A 16,499-nucleotide genomic window follows, 5' to 3' on the forward strand; every position below is an offset into this window, starting at 1 on the left:
GCGGGAGAAAGGAAGGTGCCACACAGTTAGGACTGCCCACCAGGCGGCCATGGCAGGCAACCGTGTCTCCACCAGGCCTTCGCTGTGTGCACCCCAAATGCACATTCACTCAGTTGGCCCTGGGCAGAACTAGGAGCCCCCTTCGCCTGGTTGCAGGGCAGAAGGTAAGAATTTAAGCAGAGCCTCCTGGATCAGGCCAATGGCCCATCTAATCCAGCCTCTGTTTTCACAGTGGGCCAACCAGATGCCAATGGGAAGCCAACAAGCAAGATTCAAGCCCAAAAGCAGCCCTCTCCTCTTCTGTGATTTCCAGCAACTGGTGTTCAGAAGCTGCCTCCTACTGCAGCATAGCCACTGTGGCTAGTAGCCATCAATAGGGCTCAGCGATTTTGTCTAATCTCCTGTATACCTGAAGGAGCATCTCCACCCCCATCGTTCAGCCTGGACACTGAGGTCCAGCGCCGAGGGCCTTCTGGCAGTTCCCTCACTGCAGGAAGTGAGGTTACAGGGAAGCAGGCAGAGGGCCTTCTCGGTAGTGGCACCCGCCCTGTGGAATGCCCTCCCACCAGATGTCAAAGAGAACAACAACTACCAGACTTTTAGAAGACATCCGAAGGCTGTTTAGGAAAGTTTTTAATATTTAATGCTGTATTGTTTTTAACACTCGATTGGAAGCCGCCCAGAGTGGCTGGGGAAACTCAGCCAGATGGGCATATAAATTATTATTATTATTATTATTATTATTATTATTATTATTATCCATCCAATTTGGTGGCCATCACTGCCTCCATAACTATGTGCTGTGTGAAGAACCTGTGCAAATCTGTGCCACATTTTGAGAGCACCAGACATACCTGACAGCCCCTCTCCCTTCTGTGGCTGGCCGTCTCCTGAACCGCAAGGTCGGCGTACAGGAAAAAACAGTGGCCACTGAGTCAGACAATAGTTCTGGGGCACAGCAGGTCAGGCTTTGCTGGTATTGTCACAGGATCCCTGGCTACTGCCTCCAAACTCTGCCTGTGTAAGGAAGCTTCTATAGCAGGGCTAAGGGATCTGTGTCCCGTCCCGTCCCCAGCTGTTGCTGGAGTACAACTGCCATCATCCTGGACCACAGATTGGGGACCAGCAAAAGCTGGAGGCACACAGGATCTCCACCCACTGCTCCGATATCTTTGTTTTTCCTTAGGGAATTGTTTTGGTCTGATGGTGGTGAGATTTAAGAGGCCTCTGAATCTGTTCACAGAACACAGAAAGCGTGTTAATGCTCTTGTCCATTTGCCTGGTGCCAGCACAGTCCCACTGGCTCGCCTGGACGTAGCAGCCAGAGATGGAGACAAAAAAGAGGAACAGCTTCCCCTTTTAGGTTTAGGTGCACTGCGACTCTCTGGGAGTTCCGCGTCCAGCAAGGAGGGGAAACTGCAAGCGAAAAGGCAGAGGTGTCACACAGAACGGCCATGTGGAAGGAGGAGGGGCACACCGGTAAGAGAGGGAGAGGAGGGGCATGTGAGGCCACAAACACCCCAAATGAAAATCTGGCTCCCAGGCCAGGCTGCTGGGAGAGGGACCAGAGCAGTTCATGCTCCCACACAGCAGAGGTGGGAAAGGCCTCTAAAATATTGCTGAGGCCAATGGTCTGGACCAGGAGGGGGCTTTGCTCTTCTCACACATTCCTCAAGGTTTGGCCCCAGAAAGGAGAGCCGACCGCCCCCGTTGGGATATCCCACCCAGCCGGAGTGAGAGCCGGGTTCTGCTTGGCTTACCGAATGATCTCAGCATATTCTTTGTCTTTGCCTTTGCTGTCCCTCCATTTCCTGAACATGACTGAAGCATCAACGTTCGCCGGAGAGAAGGTGTTGGGCTCATTAAGCAAAGAGATGACGCTCAGTAGGATAGTCCTGGGAAAAAGCATGAGGAGGAGGAGGAGGAGAAGGAAGAAGAAGAAGAAGAAGATGGTGAAGGGGAAGGGGAAGAAGAAGGAAGAAAGAAAGAAAGAATCAGGGCCACAGCATTGGGCAAGTCTGCACCTGCAAGGATGAACAGCAGGTTGTGATTCTGAACAGCTTTTGTCACAGAGCAACCACACGGGAGGGGAATTTCTCACTGGCAGGGATCAAGTGGATTCTAGCCTGCCATTTAAAGCAAGGGCCCTTTAGGTATTGTTGGGCTGCAATCCCCATCACCTCTGGCCACCTGGTCACTTTGCCTTGAGATTGATGGGCATCTCACAACATCTTGGGGGCTCATCCCCAATTTGAAGCTTGCAGCCTTAACCCCAACCACTATTTTTGTACGTTCAGGACAGGCAAAGCAATCTTCCATGGAGACTACAGCTGAACTTCTTTGTGGGGTGCTGGCAGGAGTTCTTACACAGCAATGAGGTACTGAAAATCTCTGCACCCAGGACACAGATGCCTGGTTCCTCAGACCCGATGCTTTGCTTTACTATTCTGCTGGTGCACGACCCTGTCAGCTCTCTCGTGAGCCTCACAATAAATAATAACAGCCACCACTGCCACACTAAACCCCCCATGAGCTTCTGGACTTGTGTGTGACCACAGCTCATGCTTAAAAGATAATAAATAAATGAATGAATAATAAAAAAAGATGGAACCCAAGTGTCTGCTGCAGATCTGGGGTTCAGGGTTTGAAGAAGCAAAGCCAACACGATGCCCCCCCAGCTGCTGCTAGACTACAGCTCCCATCAGCCCTCAGCCAGCACAGCCAACAGGCAGGGAGGATGAGAGTCGGGGTCCAGAACATCTGAGGAGCATCACGTGGACAATCCATAAACAGTTATCTGGTGGTACCCAACACTTCTTATTTGCAGGTTGGAAAGCGTAATGTCACTAGAGAAGGAGGACCCCCAGCTCCAGAACTGAGTTGTGCATTGGTACAGAATCCTCTCTCTGAAGGGCCTTACCTGACATTCTGGGTTGGGTTCCACCTTTCAGATGGCAGCTCTCCACTTTGAGGGTCATCTACAGGTGGGTGAAGGATTGAAATACATACATCTCCATTCTACCAAAAGAGAATACACACACAGGAGGTCAGCTGATGCAACGGACAAAACACCTTCTGCAGAGTATACGGAGCAGGGCTGAGCAATATATCGATACAGTCCAGTCCATATTGTGATATTGGTTGCATATTTTTGACCTGGCAATATATCGCGAATCACGATGCGTATGTGTGTATGCTATGCAAAAACCACAATGAGGGGGAAACCGTGAAGCCAGCCATTACTTCTCTCAATTTCTACAGCCGGTTAATTCTGCCTGCTCAACTCTCCCCTGCCTCCTGCAGGGGACAGCAAATGACAAGAGCTTGCAGAAATCGTGATACGGGAAAAACCATGAAGCCAGTGCTCCATCCTTATTTCAGACATTGTGGTCTAATGTGATGTTTAGCTGGTGATGTATCACAATGCTGAAAACCAGATATCGCCCAGCCCTAATACAGAGTGGCCCACAGTAATACAGAAAACCCTCGACCACACATACACACCTCTACTTATCTGGTTATGTCCTGAACTGAACCTTTTTCACTAGAGGGAAGGGTGCACTTTCAAATGTTAGCCACCAAGAAAATATACACTTCCAACCTTAAGAATACAAAATATTAACCACTGCTTAAGCAACTCTCCTCAAAGTGCTTCCTACAACCCCTTGTAAAAATATACATTTATTTCTTTAAGCAGTGTTCCAAAACCACAGTATTCCAGAAGGGGGAGCCAGAGCTCTCCGAAAAAAGGGAATAAAGTTGCCATCCGCACTTCCTGATTTAGGAGTTTCCTGCCTAAACAGAAAAAACCCTTTTGCTCCAATAAAAGGAGGTGAGAGAGATACTAGAGGCCAGCTGGCAAACCTGATATTAAAGAAGAGTTTAATTCTGCCATTCTGGCTCTGCAGATGAACACCCCTTTAAAAAGAGCAAAACCCAGAGGCTCTGCCATATCCCCTGCTATAGGGAATGGAAGCAAGAAATACAAGACTTGTTGGGGAGATGCAGAGCAGCTGGGAGGTTGCCCTTCTTAAAGAGGCTAGAGACAAGGTTAAACATGCAAGTCCACAAGGGGAGAGTGTTTGGCCTCTCGGACCTTAAGGCTAAGTTCACACATCCAGTGTAGGTCCTTCTGACGGGCCAACCCATCAGAGAGCACACAGGTTAAGAAGCCCAGGACAGCAGAATGGATGGAGACAAAGAAACAGCCAACCCCTAATCCTGCTTTTGCAGGAGAGAGAAGAGGAAGCTGTTGCAGCAGGAGCAAGAGCCAAGTGTGTCATGGAGGAGAAAAGGACCAGGCAAGGCTACCGCTTGGATTTCAGTCTCTTTCTCGCTTCAAGTGCTCCAGATAGTCCCATTTATCTTCATGGCGGTGAAGAAGGATTAAATATGGGGAGGTGGGGAGAGAAGACAATGACGGAGAGAAAGAGAAAGGAGGAGAAAAGGGAGGTTTCAATGCCCTGGTACGGAAGGAGGCCACAGCAGTTGAAATGTTGACACCACGAAAGACACCTACCTCATAAATGTTGGGATGCCACATTTTGGTCAGGAATCTGAAGGTAGGTGGTGAATATGGGTAGTCCATAGGAAATTTAATATGCGCCTGGAACAGAGAACAAAACCCCAAATTTAAACACTTGCTAAGCTCAGCAGAGCAGCAGCAAAAAATTCACACCCACGCTGTTCCACTACCTCCACATTTGGTGACGCTGAGTTTGGAGCTGGACAGACTGAGTGTCGTGGGAGTGAGGACCTCGCCTGGGGATGGTGGGCAACAAGAGAGAAGGCAGCTGACCATGTTGGAAGGGGGAGCTTTACGGTAAGAATGAATTGACAACCACAAGACGTTTGCAAGCAAGAGAAGGCATAGGAGTAGTGGCTACAGAAATATTTTGCAGAGTTGGAATTAGAAAGTAAGAATCACAGGAAGAGGGGGAAAGGGGCAAGCCGCAGAGCTCAAGGGGTGAAGAGCTGGAATAAGTTGTAAATGCATGGACTAAAAACTTGAACTTGAATGTCGAAAAAGGAACAGCTTGTCTAGTCCAAGCCCTAACAAAGTCCACTATTACTGCATCCATGAAAAATGTGGGAAACCTCCAATTATTAGATAACGGAGCCTCAAGAAGCAGGGAAACTGTATCCCAACATAAGATTTTAGAAGTCATACACAACATCCTAAAAAAATATAGGCAGACTTGGACTATGGAAACCTGGGTACAAAGTTCAGACACAAAGTTCACAGGTTGGCCTTAGGTTAGAATAAATGGTAGTGATTATTCAAGGAGGAAATGGGGTATATATAGCCTTGTGTGCCATCTCAAGTGCCTTGGAGGAAAGGCAGAACATAACAATGTAATATATGATAAATAATAAATTTCTGGGCAAGACCAGGGAAACTAAGCTTTGTGTGAGTCCAGGGATATAGCAATGACATTTCATAACTTTTAAAAGCATTATAATATTAGAAAACTACTGTGGCCCAATGCAGATAGTTTTGGAGACGTTTGAAGTACAGTACTGGTAATCTGTGAACCTAGCAGTTTAGTGCAGCTTCAAGCAACACCTTTATACGCAACAGCTGGTGTTTCAAAGTGGCACCACGTGGCATAACCAAATCTAGTGAGACCAACTCCAGTTCTGACCAATAAATAAATAAATATTTTATTGCTTATACCCCGCCCATCTGGCTGGGTTTCCCCAGCCACTCTGGGCAGCTCAAATATTAAAAACAATACAGCGTCAGACATTAAAAACTTCCCTAAACAGTCCCGCCTTCAGTTGTCTTTTAAAAGTAAAATAGTTGTTTATTGCCTTGACATCTGCTGGGAGGGCGTTCCACAGGGCAGGCGCCAGCTCCAGGTTATTAATGGCTTCTGGAAGGTCTATGTGCTAACACAGACTTCTCATTCAGCAGCTGCCCCCAGCTGAGTTAATGCACCTCCCATGCACAGCTTTTTAAATGCACAACTAAGAAAAAAGGCAAATGACAAGGTGGACAGAATTCACCAGAAAAGGCCACTACAGAAATGTTTAAAAGGGTTAGCGCAACAGCAGCATGGCCAATTCTCTGAGAACAGGATTCCCCTTGGCTTTTGCCTGAAGTAGGTTTGCATGACGGGAGAACTCTCACGTCTCCTAGGAACACACCAGCGGCTCTAGCAGGCAAGGAAAACCCTCCAGCAGGCCTGGCTCAGGAAGTGGTAGCAGCAACTAGGCGACTGCATGAAGATTAAAAAACAAAAGATGTGTGTGTGTTTAGAAATAACATAGGTGAACATGGCTTTGATATTTATAGCTGAAGGAGTTTCCAACCCCAAAAGTGGCAGATTGTGATTTGGAGTGAGCATTTCAGCCCGATGCACTTGAAAACAAGCAGATGGTCACTTTCTTAAAAGGACAGTTGAAGAACACAGGGAGGGAGGCAACGCCTCATGCAGAGACAGGCCACCAACCCCTCCAGCACCATCCTGTCCACAATGACCAGCACCAGAAGCCAACTCATCCAGGCCCCCCAATAGATGACCTCCTTTTATTGAACCAGAAGATGGGCAAATAGGATGGGTGCGTGTGATGATGGCGGTGATTCACCCAAAGCTACCAAGGTGGGCACAACATTAACACATGATATTGCGAACAGTTTGAAACAACTCACAGTCACAAAAATAAGATGGCTCCTAAAAGCACAGACCTCAAGTGTCAAGAGCAAGGGAGCTATACAAGGAAGGTGTCAGCTGCACCTCGTAGGGAGGGCGCTCCCCAGCGCAGGGACAGCCACAGAGAAATGTCTTCTCCTGGGCTGCCACCTCCCTGAGCCTCTGAGGGCAGAGGAACTCCCAAGAGGGTCCCCTCTGCTGATCTCAGCACCCGAGAGGGTCTGTAGGTAAGGAGGTGCTTTTTCAGGTATTTGGGGCCTAAGCCGTTTACAGCTCTCAACACGAACATGAGCACCTTGACTTGGGGCTGGAAATGAACTGGCAGCCAGCACAGCTGTTTTAAACTGGGGGTTATATGTAAACAGAACACCAGCCAGCAATGGCACATCTGTGGCCCCGTCTGAAGAGCCACAGAAGCAGAGACACTCCCTCGGACAGCACTCTCCATGGGACGGTTTGCAGGTGACAAAAACTCACCACAGATGTCACGTCTCGTTTTAAATGCATGCCATGCTTTTGTGTTTTAAACTGTTTCTAATTATCTCATGTGCCATTTGCCTTGAGACGGATGCTTAGAATGCAATTAATAAATCGATGATGGTGATAATAATAGAACCACCAACATGTTTTTCAGCGGAGGCGGTTCAGAGCGACTTGTGAGTAAAAGAGCAACAGCAGGGTGATGTAATCGATGGGTGAAGTCAGCAGGCAGTGTACAGCTGAAGGCTATTTTGAGGAGAAGAGTCCTGATCAAGCAGCTGTTTATGCAAGCAAGGGATTCTTCGTCCACTTCGCTGTCTAGGGCATCCCTAGCTCTCCCCGGGGCACCCAGGGGTGCTGCTAATGGTCACACCAGCCTGGCAGGAACATGCTTGCACATTAGCGTTCCGGCAGAGCTCCAGAGCAAGCTGCGGGGCTGATATATCTTTGCTGGGGGAAATCCTCAGGTCCCTAGAAGGCATGGCAGCAGCCAATAGTTGGTTTCACATTTGCAGTCTCTCAAGCCAGTTAGAAACTGAGCAAAGAGCTGCTTCTTTCATCTCAGAAGACACCCACATGACCTCACATTCAGAAATGTTACATAACCACCACACACACACACACACACACACACAAAATATCAATTTAGAAGATTGGGTGTGGGTGGCTAGGAAGATCAGAAACGATTACATTACAGAAAAGGAACACAGAGAAGTATATTCAAACCATATCAAATACGTTTTTTAGAATCAATGTACCATAACGAGATGGTTGGACAGTGTTCTCGAAGCTACACACATGAGTCTGACCAAACTGCGGGAGGCAGTGGAAGACAGGAGGGCCTGGCGTGCTCTGGTCCAGGGGGTCACGAAGAGTCGGACACGACTAAACGAAAACAGCTTTCTGGAATGCACAAGCACCCCATGTTTCCACTTGCAAAAAGGGCAGTGTGAGGCCAGGCGATGGTGTTGTGGTGGAGGCCCCCTCCTCCCTCCACATAGGCTTTTCCAGCACTAAGCACAGCGGTGCCTTGGGAACGTGACATCAATTGCATAAGCCGTGGGATTCCCTCTGAACTTGCAACAGCAGCAGCAGCAGCTGGACCCTGCTGGCTGAGGACATAGCGGCTTTGACAAGCATCTGAATTTGAGAGTTTCCTTTCATTTACCAGGGAAGATTCCCCATTAATAATAAAGGAGGGTGGGAGGACATTCCCAGATTGTTTCCATGGCAACAGCTCAGAGCTGGAGGTTTCTATTCTGGTTCCAGGAGATGCACAGGAATTTCTTCCCACGAAATAATTCCTCCTCTTTACCACCTTAAGGTAACAATCAGTGCAGGATTGTGAGCCCATTTTCCATGGAGGAAGAAAAAGAGGGTAACTCTTCTCCAGACAGACATTTATGGGGATGGGTGAAGAACAGATTCCGGTGCAGCCTGATGGTGCCAGTTTTTACCCCAAAACAAATAATGCCTACAAATGCAGTTGACCCATAGGAGGGACACTCATCGGGTCTCCTGCCATTTACACCTGCCATTTCTGGATGCACGCACATCTTGTGGCACACCCAGGCAGTGCATTTGAGGCAGCCAGGCAGCTGATGAAGCTCTGGAGCTCTCACTCTTTGTCAGTCTCCTGAGTCAGCAAAATATTAAAAAAGAGGTTCAATTAGCCGCAAGTTGTGAACAGGACACACTAAAACAGTTGGCAAAGGAGAAAGAAAAGGTAGAAAATCTCTACATGCCAACCTAGACAACTCCAAGCATTCTCCTTTTGCAATGGCTGCAAAGCTGAGCAATGCCAGATGCTGGAAAGGTGATCTGTATGTTCCCTTCAGCCCTCCACATAACTGCTAAAGCCTCTGAAGCAAGAGGTTTGCATCAGGCTTTGATAACAGCCTGTTGCCCCAGTTGTGGTCTCCAGTGAAGGGTAGGTGTGAATGGTGGGGAATTCTGAACTAGTTCACAGCCAAGATGCAGGGACACAAGTACCCTAGCATTTCACGGCCCAATGTGGACACTGTTTAAAATTCTTCTTAACACTATCTCTTCCCGAACCAAGCTCAAAGTAAAGGTAAAGGGACCCCTGACCCTTAGGTCCAGTAGTGGCTGACTCTGGGGTTGTGGCGCTCATCTCGCTTTATTGGCCAAGGGAGCCGGCGTACAGCTTCTGGGTCATGTGGCCAGCATGACTAAGCTGCTTCGGGCAAACCAGAGCAGCGCATGGAAACGCCGTTTACCTTCCCACCGGAGCGGTACCTATTTATCTACTTGCACTTTGACGTGCTTTAGAACTGCTAGGTTGGAAGGAGCAGGGACCGAGCAACGGGAGCTCACCCTGTCACAGGGATTCGAACCGCCAACCTTCTGATTGGCAAGTCCTAGGCTCCGTGGTTTATCCCACAGCACCACCCGCATCCCTAGAAGCTCAAAGTACTTCCTCATTAAGCATCCATTAGGAAATTAAAAATAAAGGAGCCAGCATATTCTAGGGGATGATACTTAGGGGCGGCCAACCCACATTGCACAATTGGCTACCCCCATTTGCTTTTCATTCTACCTACTCTACCCTTCCTTTCCATACCTAAAACTGGAGAATCAGGTGGTAGTCCAGGTCTTTATTTCAAAGTCTGCCTTGACACTCTGAGATCTCTGCTTGCAGGATGAATTTCAGCTGTTAGGCAATCTCAGATACCGGAAGCTGGCCTGGAGCAAGCCTACCTCCTTGCTCTCAAGTGCTGAGGATGTTATTTTAAAATTAAACGTCCTTATCAACATGGAAAGGCAACATCCTGCTCAAATCACAGCTCAGCTGCAATTCAGCCACCAGGCTGCAATGAGAAGCCAGCAAAGTGGGTCACGGGGCAATGGCCAGCCTTGAAACGAACCGTGCCCAGTGCCACTGCTGGCTCATCATTCACCATCTCTGCACACTAGGTGGTGTTTGGGCTGAGACTCTGGCAGCCAGAAGCAGAATCTCGTGGCTCCGCTTGTGCTGGAGCAGTTTTTTTTCCCTTTTCTGTAAATGGCAGAGACGTGATGAAGCAGAGTACAGCTCCTCCCTTGGCAACAGGCAGGCTGCATGTTCTGAAGCAATCCTTTCCCTTGCCAGGCAGGTTTTGCTGTCTGCTGCTTTGTCAGCACAGGTTGCCAGTGTCCGCCTTCAGCAGGGCCTGAGCACCACAAAATGAGGAGGGGAAGGAAGCAGAAGAGTAAAACAACTGCTGCAATTTTCACCCTGGTTCCAAGCGGAGCTGGACCTTAGGGTGGGCTAGTGAGCTGCACCACACTCAGCGGAGAAGCAGCAGCAACACTTTCAGAAGGAAAAAGCAAGGAAGTGAAGGAAGAACAAGACAGTTCTAGGAAGAAGCTGCAGTTCCGCGTCTGATTCAGGAGCATCTTTTGGGGTGGGGAGCCTGTCTCAGTCCACATTTCATCCCGAGAAATCTCCCAGGGCCTGCACACCAGGTGGTGGGCAGGGGCAGAGCCAGGAGTGAGTGGGTGTGAATCTCTGCACATAGAAGCCAGAGGCTTCTACACACAAACACCTCCCTCCGTCCAGGCAAGCAAGACACGTTTATCACGTACAAGCACACATTCTGCCTAGAAACAAGAACTTAAGGAGGGTACGGTGAGGGGTGTGGTCTGCAGAGAGTTCCAAGGGCCAGACAGAGAAGTATGGGGGCCATATTTGCCCCATGGGCTTGGGAGTTTCCCCAGCCCTGCTTTGGGAGACACTGCAAATATATTCTGCTGTCTAATGCTGTGCACAGGTTTGCCAAAGCAGGTTGGGCTTGGACAGGTGTGAAACGCAACTGATGGAGATTATAAGATTGGAAGGATTTCCCCTCCCATCTCGCTACCTCTGCCCACTTTGATGGAGGGCCACCACATATATTTTGAGCTGGCAGAGAGAGAATGGAAAAGCAATTCAATTGTAGACTAGAGGAGGCAATAAGGTCACTGTTGGGGGACGGGTATCACTTGGTCAGAGGTACCACCTCCTGCCTTGGGCTTCTTAAAGGAGCAGGCAGGGCACAAGACCACACACCTTGCAGCGATTAGCACGGTGGGCTGCATGCCACACCACGAAACACCACCTACCATTATGCAAACCAAGAATTACTCTGAAGAATAGACTGAAACACCCCTTTTGTTGTATTTTTGCACTAGGAATATACTCTGCAGAGGTATGTATATTTCTTTCACAATTCTTTATATAAGAACTGAAGCACGCCAAATATTTGTGATCAGGATGATCCAGTGTTTACCTGCATCTAGGAAAGACACCTTCCACTCCCAACTGTCAGCGCCCCTGGAGAGCCAAGATGCGCCTCTGCTTCTGCTGCTCCCAATTTGTAATGTGGGAATAAGGACTAGCCTCACAGGGCAGTTCCAAAAAGACAAACAAAGGAGAACGTGCCAAGTGCTATACAGTTCAACCGGCTCCATCCTCGTGTTATTCAAAGGCATAAACATGTAAAAAGAGGAATGAACTAACAATTCAGGCATGTTTTGCTTGGCACAGACCAAAGCAACCTGAAACCTACACCCACATTAGCTCCCGCCCAGCAGGCAGAGGCGCCATCACTACACATGAATACTGTACGGACATATTCTATACTAGGAAGTATAGAATCTATGAACAAATGGTAGCAGAAGATTTGGCCTTTGGTTCTCCCTCGCCCCTCCTTACAAAAACTCACACTATTAGCAGACTGCTAAGGTCTTCTTGAATTGCAAAAATCCACTAACACAGGTGTTTTGGGTGCTAAAATTATGGCCATGCTATTTTTTCCAGTTGTTTGCAATAAGAGAAACTCACATGCTCCTCTGCTGCTGCCTTTTCGGTGAAGCACAGACATATGGTTCAAAAGGTGCAACTTGAAAACTGGATTTCCAAGTTAAAAAACCGCAATTGAACATAGAATCATAGAGTTGGAAGAGACCACAAGGGCAATCGAGTCCAACCCCCTGCCAAGCAGGAAACACCATCAGAGCACTCCTGACATATGGTTGTCAAGCCTCTGCTTAAAGACCTCCAAAGGAGGAGACTCCACCACACTCCTTGGCAGCAAATTCTACTGTCGAACAGCTCTTACTGTCAGGAAGTTCTTCCTAATGTTTAGGTGGAATCTTCTTTCTTGTAGTTTGGATCCATTGCTCCGTGTCCGCTTCTCTGGAGCAGCAGAAAACAACCTTTCTCCCTCCTCTATGTGACATCCTTTTATATATTTGAACATGGCTATCATATCACCCCTTAACCTCCTCTTCCCCAGGCTAAAACATGCCCAGCTCCCTTAGCCGTTCCTCATAAGGCATCGTTTCCAGGCCTTTGACCATTTTGGTTGCCCTCCTCTGGACACATTCCAGTTTGTCAGTGTCCTTCTTGAATTGTGGTGCCCAGAACTGGACACAGTACTCCAGGTGAGGTCTGACCAGAGCAGAATACAGTGACACTATTACTTCCCTTGATCTAGAACATGGATTCTGGAGTTTCGGGGAAGCACATGTGCTTCTTGATAGGCCTGAGAAAGGTTCTCTGACGGAAACCCTAGAGAAGTACTGCCAGTCAGTGTAGACAATACGAAGGTAATGGGCCAAGAGTGCAAGGCAGCGGTCTATGTTCTTATAAGTTCAGTCTCATGACTGCCAAAGGTAAGATTCCTCCACTCAGCCATAAATTCAGTGCAGGACCTGACATGTTTTCTTAGTGCAATCTCAAGAGCATCTGAAACCACACCAAAAATGGGACCAGAGGATATACTGCTAACATTGCTTTTAGGCACGGTGGTTTGTGTGCAAAAAGGAATCCGATGACCGACCAGCCACTGAAGGTTCATTTGGGTTTAACAAGAGGTGGCAGCGGCAGCAACAACTTCTGCCAGCCAAGAACAGAGAAGTGACTCAGCACTTTGAGGTGTGTTACAATCTGGAACTTGCCCTCCTCACAGAGCAATTAGCAAGAGCCGTTGCTGCACCAGATGGAGCCGAAGGGTAAGCAGATCCTCCTTCCCCCAATAAAAAAACAGCACAACACTTCTTGCTGCCGAGGAAGAATTGGCCAGAGCAAGCTTGCAATTAAGCAACTATTTCTGCTAGACTAGGAACCACTCAAGGCTTTAAGCAGCCCTGAGTATCAACAGGCTGTCCAGGTTGGGGGCCGTCCATGTCAACAATAGCAACTAAAACAACCTGGGTTGTGACCTGGGGGGCCAGCCACTGCCTCTCAGCCTAACCTAACCCTCAGGGTTGTTGCAGGGATAATAAGGGGAAGGGGAGAACCAACCTGAGGTTCCTAATAAGGAAAAGCAGGATGTGAAACATAGGGGAGGCAGCATTCCACCTACACAGGCAAGCAGCCCCCTAGAATAAACACTGGGGGTGGAAGTGTGTGGGAAAATAATAGAATCACAGAATTGCAGAGTTGGAAAGGACCCCAGGGGGTCATCAAGTCCAACCCCTGGCAATGCAGGAATCTCAACTAAAGCATCCCTGACAGGTGGCCATCTAACGTCTTCCAGCAGCGCAGCCTGGGAATCGTTTTGGACTCACAGCTGTCCATGGAGGCACAGGTCAATTCTGTGTCCAGGGCAGCTGTCTACCAGCTCCATCTGGTACGCAGGATGAGACCCTATCTGCCCGCAGACTGTCTTGGCCAGAGTGGTGCATGCTCTAGTTATCTCCTGCTTGGACTACTGCAATGCGCTCTACATGGGGCTACCTTTGAAGGCAACTAATCCAGAATGCAGCAGCTAGACTGGTGACTGGGAGCGGCTACCGGGACCACATAACACCAGTCTTGAAAGACCTACACTGGCTCCCAGTACGTTTCCGAGCACAATTCAAAGTGTTGGTGCTGACCTTGAAAGTGCTAAACAGCCTCGGTCCAGTATACCTGAAGGAGCGTCTCCACCCCCATCATTCTGCCCAGACACTGAAGTCCAGCTCCGAGGGCCTTCTGGTGGTTCCCTCCCTGCGAGAAGTCAAGTTACAGTGAACCAGGCAGAGGGCCTTCTTGGTAGTGGCACCCACCCTGTGGAACGCCCTCCAATCAGATGTCAAAGAGAAAAACAACTACCAGACTTTTAGAAGACATCTGAAGGCAGCCCTGTTTAGGGAAGCTTTTAATGTTTGATGCATTATGGTACTTTAATATTTTGTTGGAAGCCGCCCAGAGTGGCTGGGGAAGCCCAGCCAGATGGGCGGGGTAGAAATAATAAATTATTATTATTATTATTCCAAGGAAGGAGAGTCCACCACCTCCTGAGGGTGTCTGTTCCACTGTTGAACAGCTCTTACTGTCAGAAAGTTCTTCCTGATGTTTAGTCGGAATCTCCTTTCCTGTAACTTGAATCCATTGGTTCGGGTCCTACCCTCTTGAGCAGGAAAAAACAAGCTTGTTCCCTCTTCTAAGTGGCAGCCCTTGAGCTATGGAGAGTAGCATAGACTGTCAGCAACGGGAAGCCACAAGGGGAGCTTTACATCACAACTTTACATGAATGAGCATAAGGAGCAAACAGAAGAATTATTATATGTATTTTTAAACCACTTTTCAAAAGTATTCCCATGGTAGTTCACAAGAACTAACAAATTTAAAAAATTTAAATACAAACAACCCTTAGACTAAAAGGCTGCAAAATTACCAAGGTAGCACGAAGGTGCTAAAAAGGAACGGTTGCTTGAACACCACCACTCTCTTCTTTTTCAGAATCCTTGAGATTCCATTTCTCTTTCTTGTTTACATCACTGGGTGCCTCCTGTTTTTTTGTGCATTTCCACAAGATAACAAAAGCAGCGTTAATAGCCACTAGGAATGAAATGTCATCTAAAAGCTTGGGGGAATTAAAGAGTTATTCTCCTGGAACCCGAGGATAAGGTGCCTCTTTGAGGGAGTGTGTTCCACTACAGAGTGCCACTACCAGGAAGGTTTCACCTCAAGGACTGGGACATCTACAGGAGGCTGGTGGCAGAGCCAGGAAGTCCAGAATTCCTGCTGGCCCGATGTGGGATGCCCTGTAAGCTGTGCAAAACTTGTGCAAGGATCTCAAGCAACATGTTGCAGAGCTTTGGAGGGGTCTGCCCTCTGCCTGTTTTGTGGGGAGATGGGGAGCCGTTTAGGCATTCGACAAACAGAGCAGCACTCTCTGAAGAAATAATCGCTTGTGATCAATGCTCCCCCCTGCTCCTCTTAAATATTTTAGGCAGCGTGTTTAAATTGGAATGCCAGCAATACCCTCCAGCTAACGGAGCGCTTGTGAGCCACTGGCTGACAGATCCACCTTGATTCAGTGCCTCCTCCTCCTCCTCCTCCTATGGAGTTCAATCTCTTATCAGCTCAGATTTCCACCCCCACTCCACCCCCCTGGACACAAACACCCTCCCACTTCTCCCTTCCCTCCACTCCCTGCAGTCACATGCTCTGTTAAAAACACAAGGCAGTCACCTCTATCGCAAGCAGTCATCGCCCCACTGGAAGCAGCAAGGCGAAGAGAATTATTTATAGACTGGGAAGTGTAAACCAAGGCATTGCTGCAATGTTACACAACTCCCTCTGCCTTCTCACCATCCTTCCAGGCAGCGATCCCTCCCAGAAGGACACAGCCCAGACCCTGCCGCCTTTCCAGAATCAAGAGCGTTCTGTCTGTCAGCTGACAGGCCACTTTCTAAGCAGATGTAATAAATGGCACTGGGGCAGACTCCTCTCTCTCCCCCCACCCCCATGCCACCCCATCAATAAGCATGTCTATTTCTCACTGAGCCACTCCAGGCTTAGAAAAAGGATGACCAGGAAAAGACCTGGGGGGACTGGGACATTTACTGTTCCCTCCACACACACACCCTGTTTTTTTCCTGGGCCTTAACATCTCTGTTCAGGCTGCAGGAGAAAATTTAAATGACTGGGGAGTTTCTTCCACACAGAAAACCAGCATGCTGGAGAGAAGGGCACCCTAGACTCTTCCCCCAGCTTTCCATGTGGATGAAACTTTTTTTCATATGGAACAGAATTCAAACAGCAAACTGTCCCCTCCCTGCATGTTAGGTGTAAGCCAGTAAACTCCCTGGGTCAAGCCTCAGCTTCACCATGAAGCCAGCATCTGATCTTAAGCAAGTCACTATCTGTTACAGCCCTCTCCTATTGGCAAGAGGAAGCCAACATCACCAGCTTCCCAGTTGTAGCTGTGACTGCCATTGTGGATTTTAAGTACAGTACTAGGATCAGTTGCAGAAGCTTCTCTGCAATTGTGCAGTTTGGAATCTCCTCTGCCTGCAAGTGTGGGGCAGAATCCTGTAATACCAAGAGGCCATATTTTGCAATTGAGAAATTCTGTTTTAGAAGCCATATATAAATAGTTCCTTAAA

At 48.4% G+C, this 16,499-nt stretch overlaps 1 protein-coding gene across 1 annotated transcript in view; it reads right to left on the bottom strand.

Moving 5' to 3' along the window:
- The window catches only part of UBE2R2 (ubiquitin conjugating enzyme E2 R2), a gene marked incomplete at its 5' end in the record, with an annotated part of 55,421 nt that overhangs the window by 3,368 nt on the left and 35,554 nt on the right, over positions 1-16,499 (bottom strand). Inside the window, 3 exons of the mRNA XM_082242272.1 lie at positions 1,761-1,895; positions 2,921-3,018; positions 4,520-4,606. Of these exons, the coding sequence (XP_082098398.1) occupies positions 1,761-1,895; positions 2,921-3,018; positions 4,520-4,606 (320 nt within the window). The remainder of the gene's footprint in view (positions 1-1,760; positions 1,896-2,920; positions 3,019-4,519; positions 4,607-16,499) is intronic.

This window comes from Podarcis vaucheri (assembly GCF_965113315.1).
Source record: "Podarcis vaucheri genome assembly, chromosome: 11".
NCBI lineage: Eukaryota > Metazoa > Chordata > Lepidosauria > Squamata > Lacertidae > Podarcis > Podarcis vaucheri.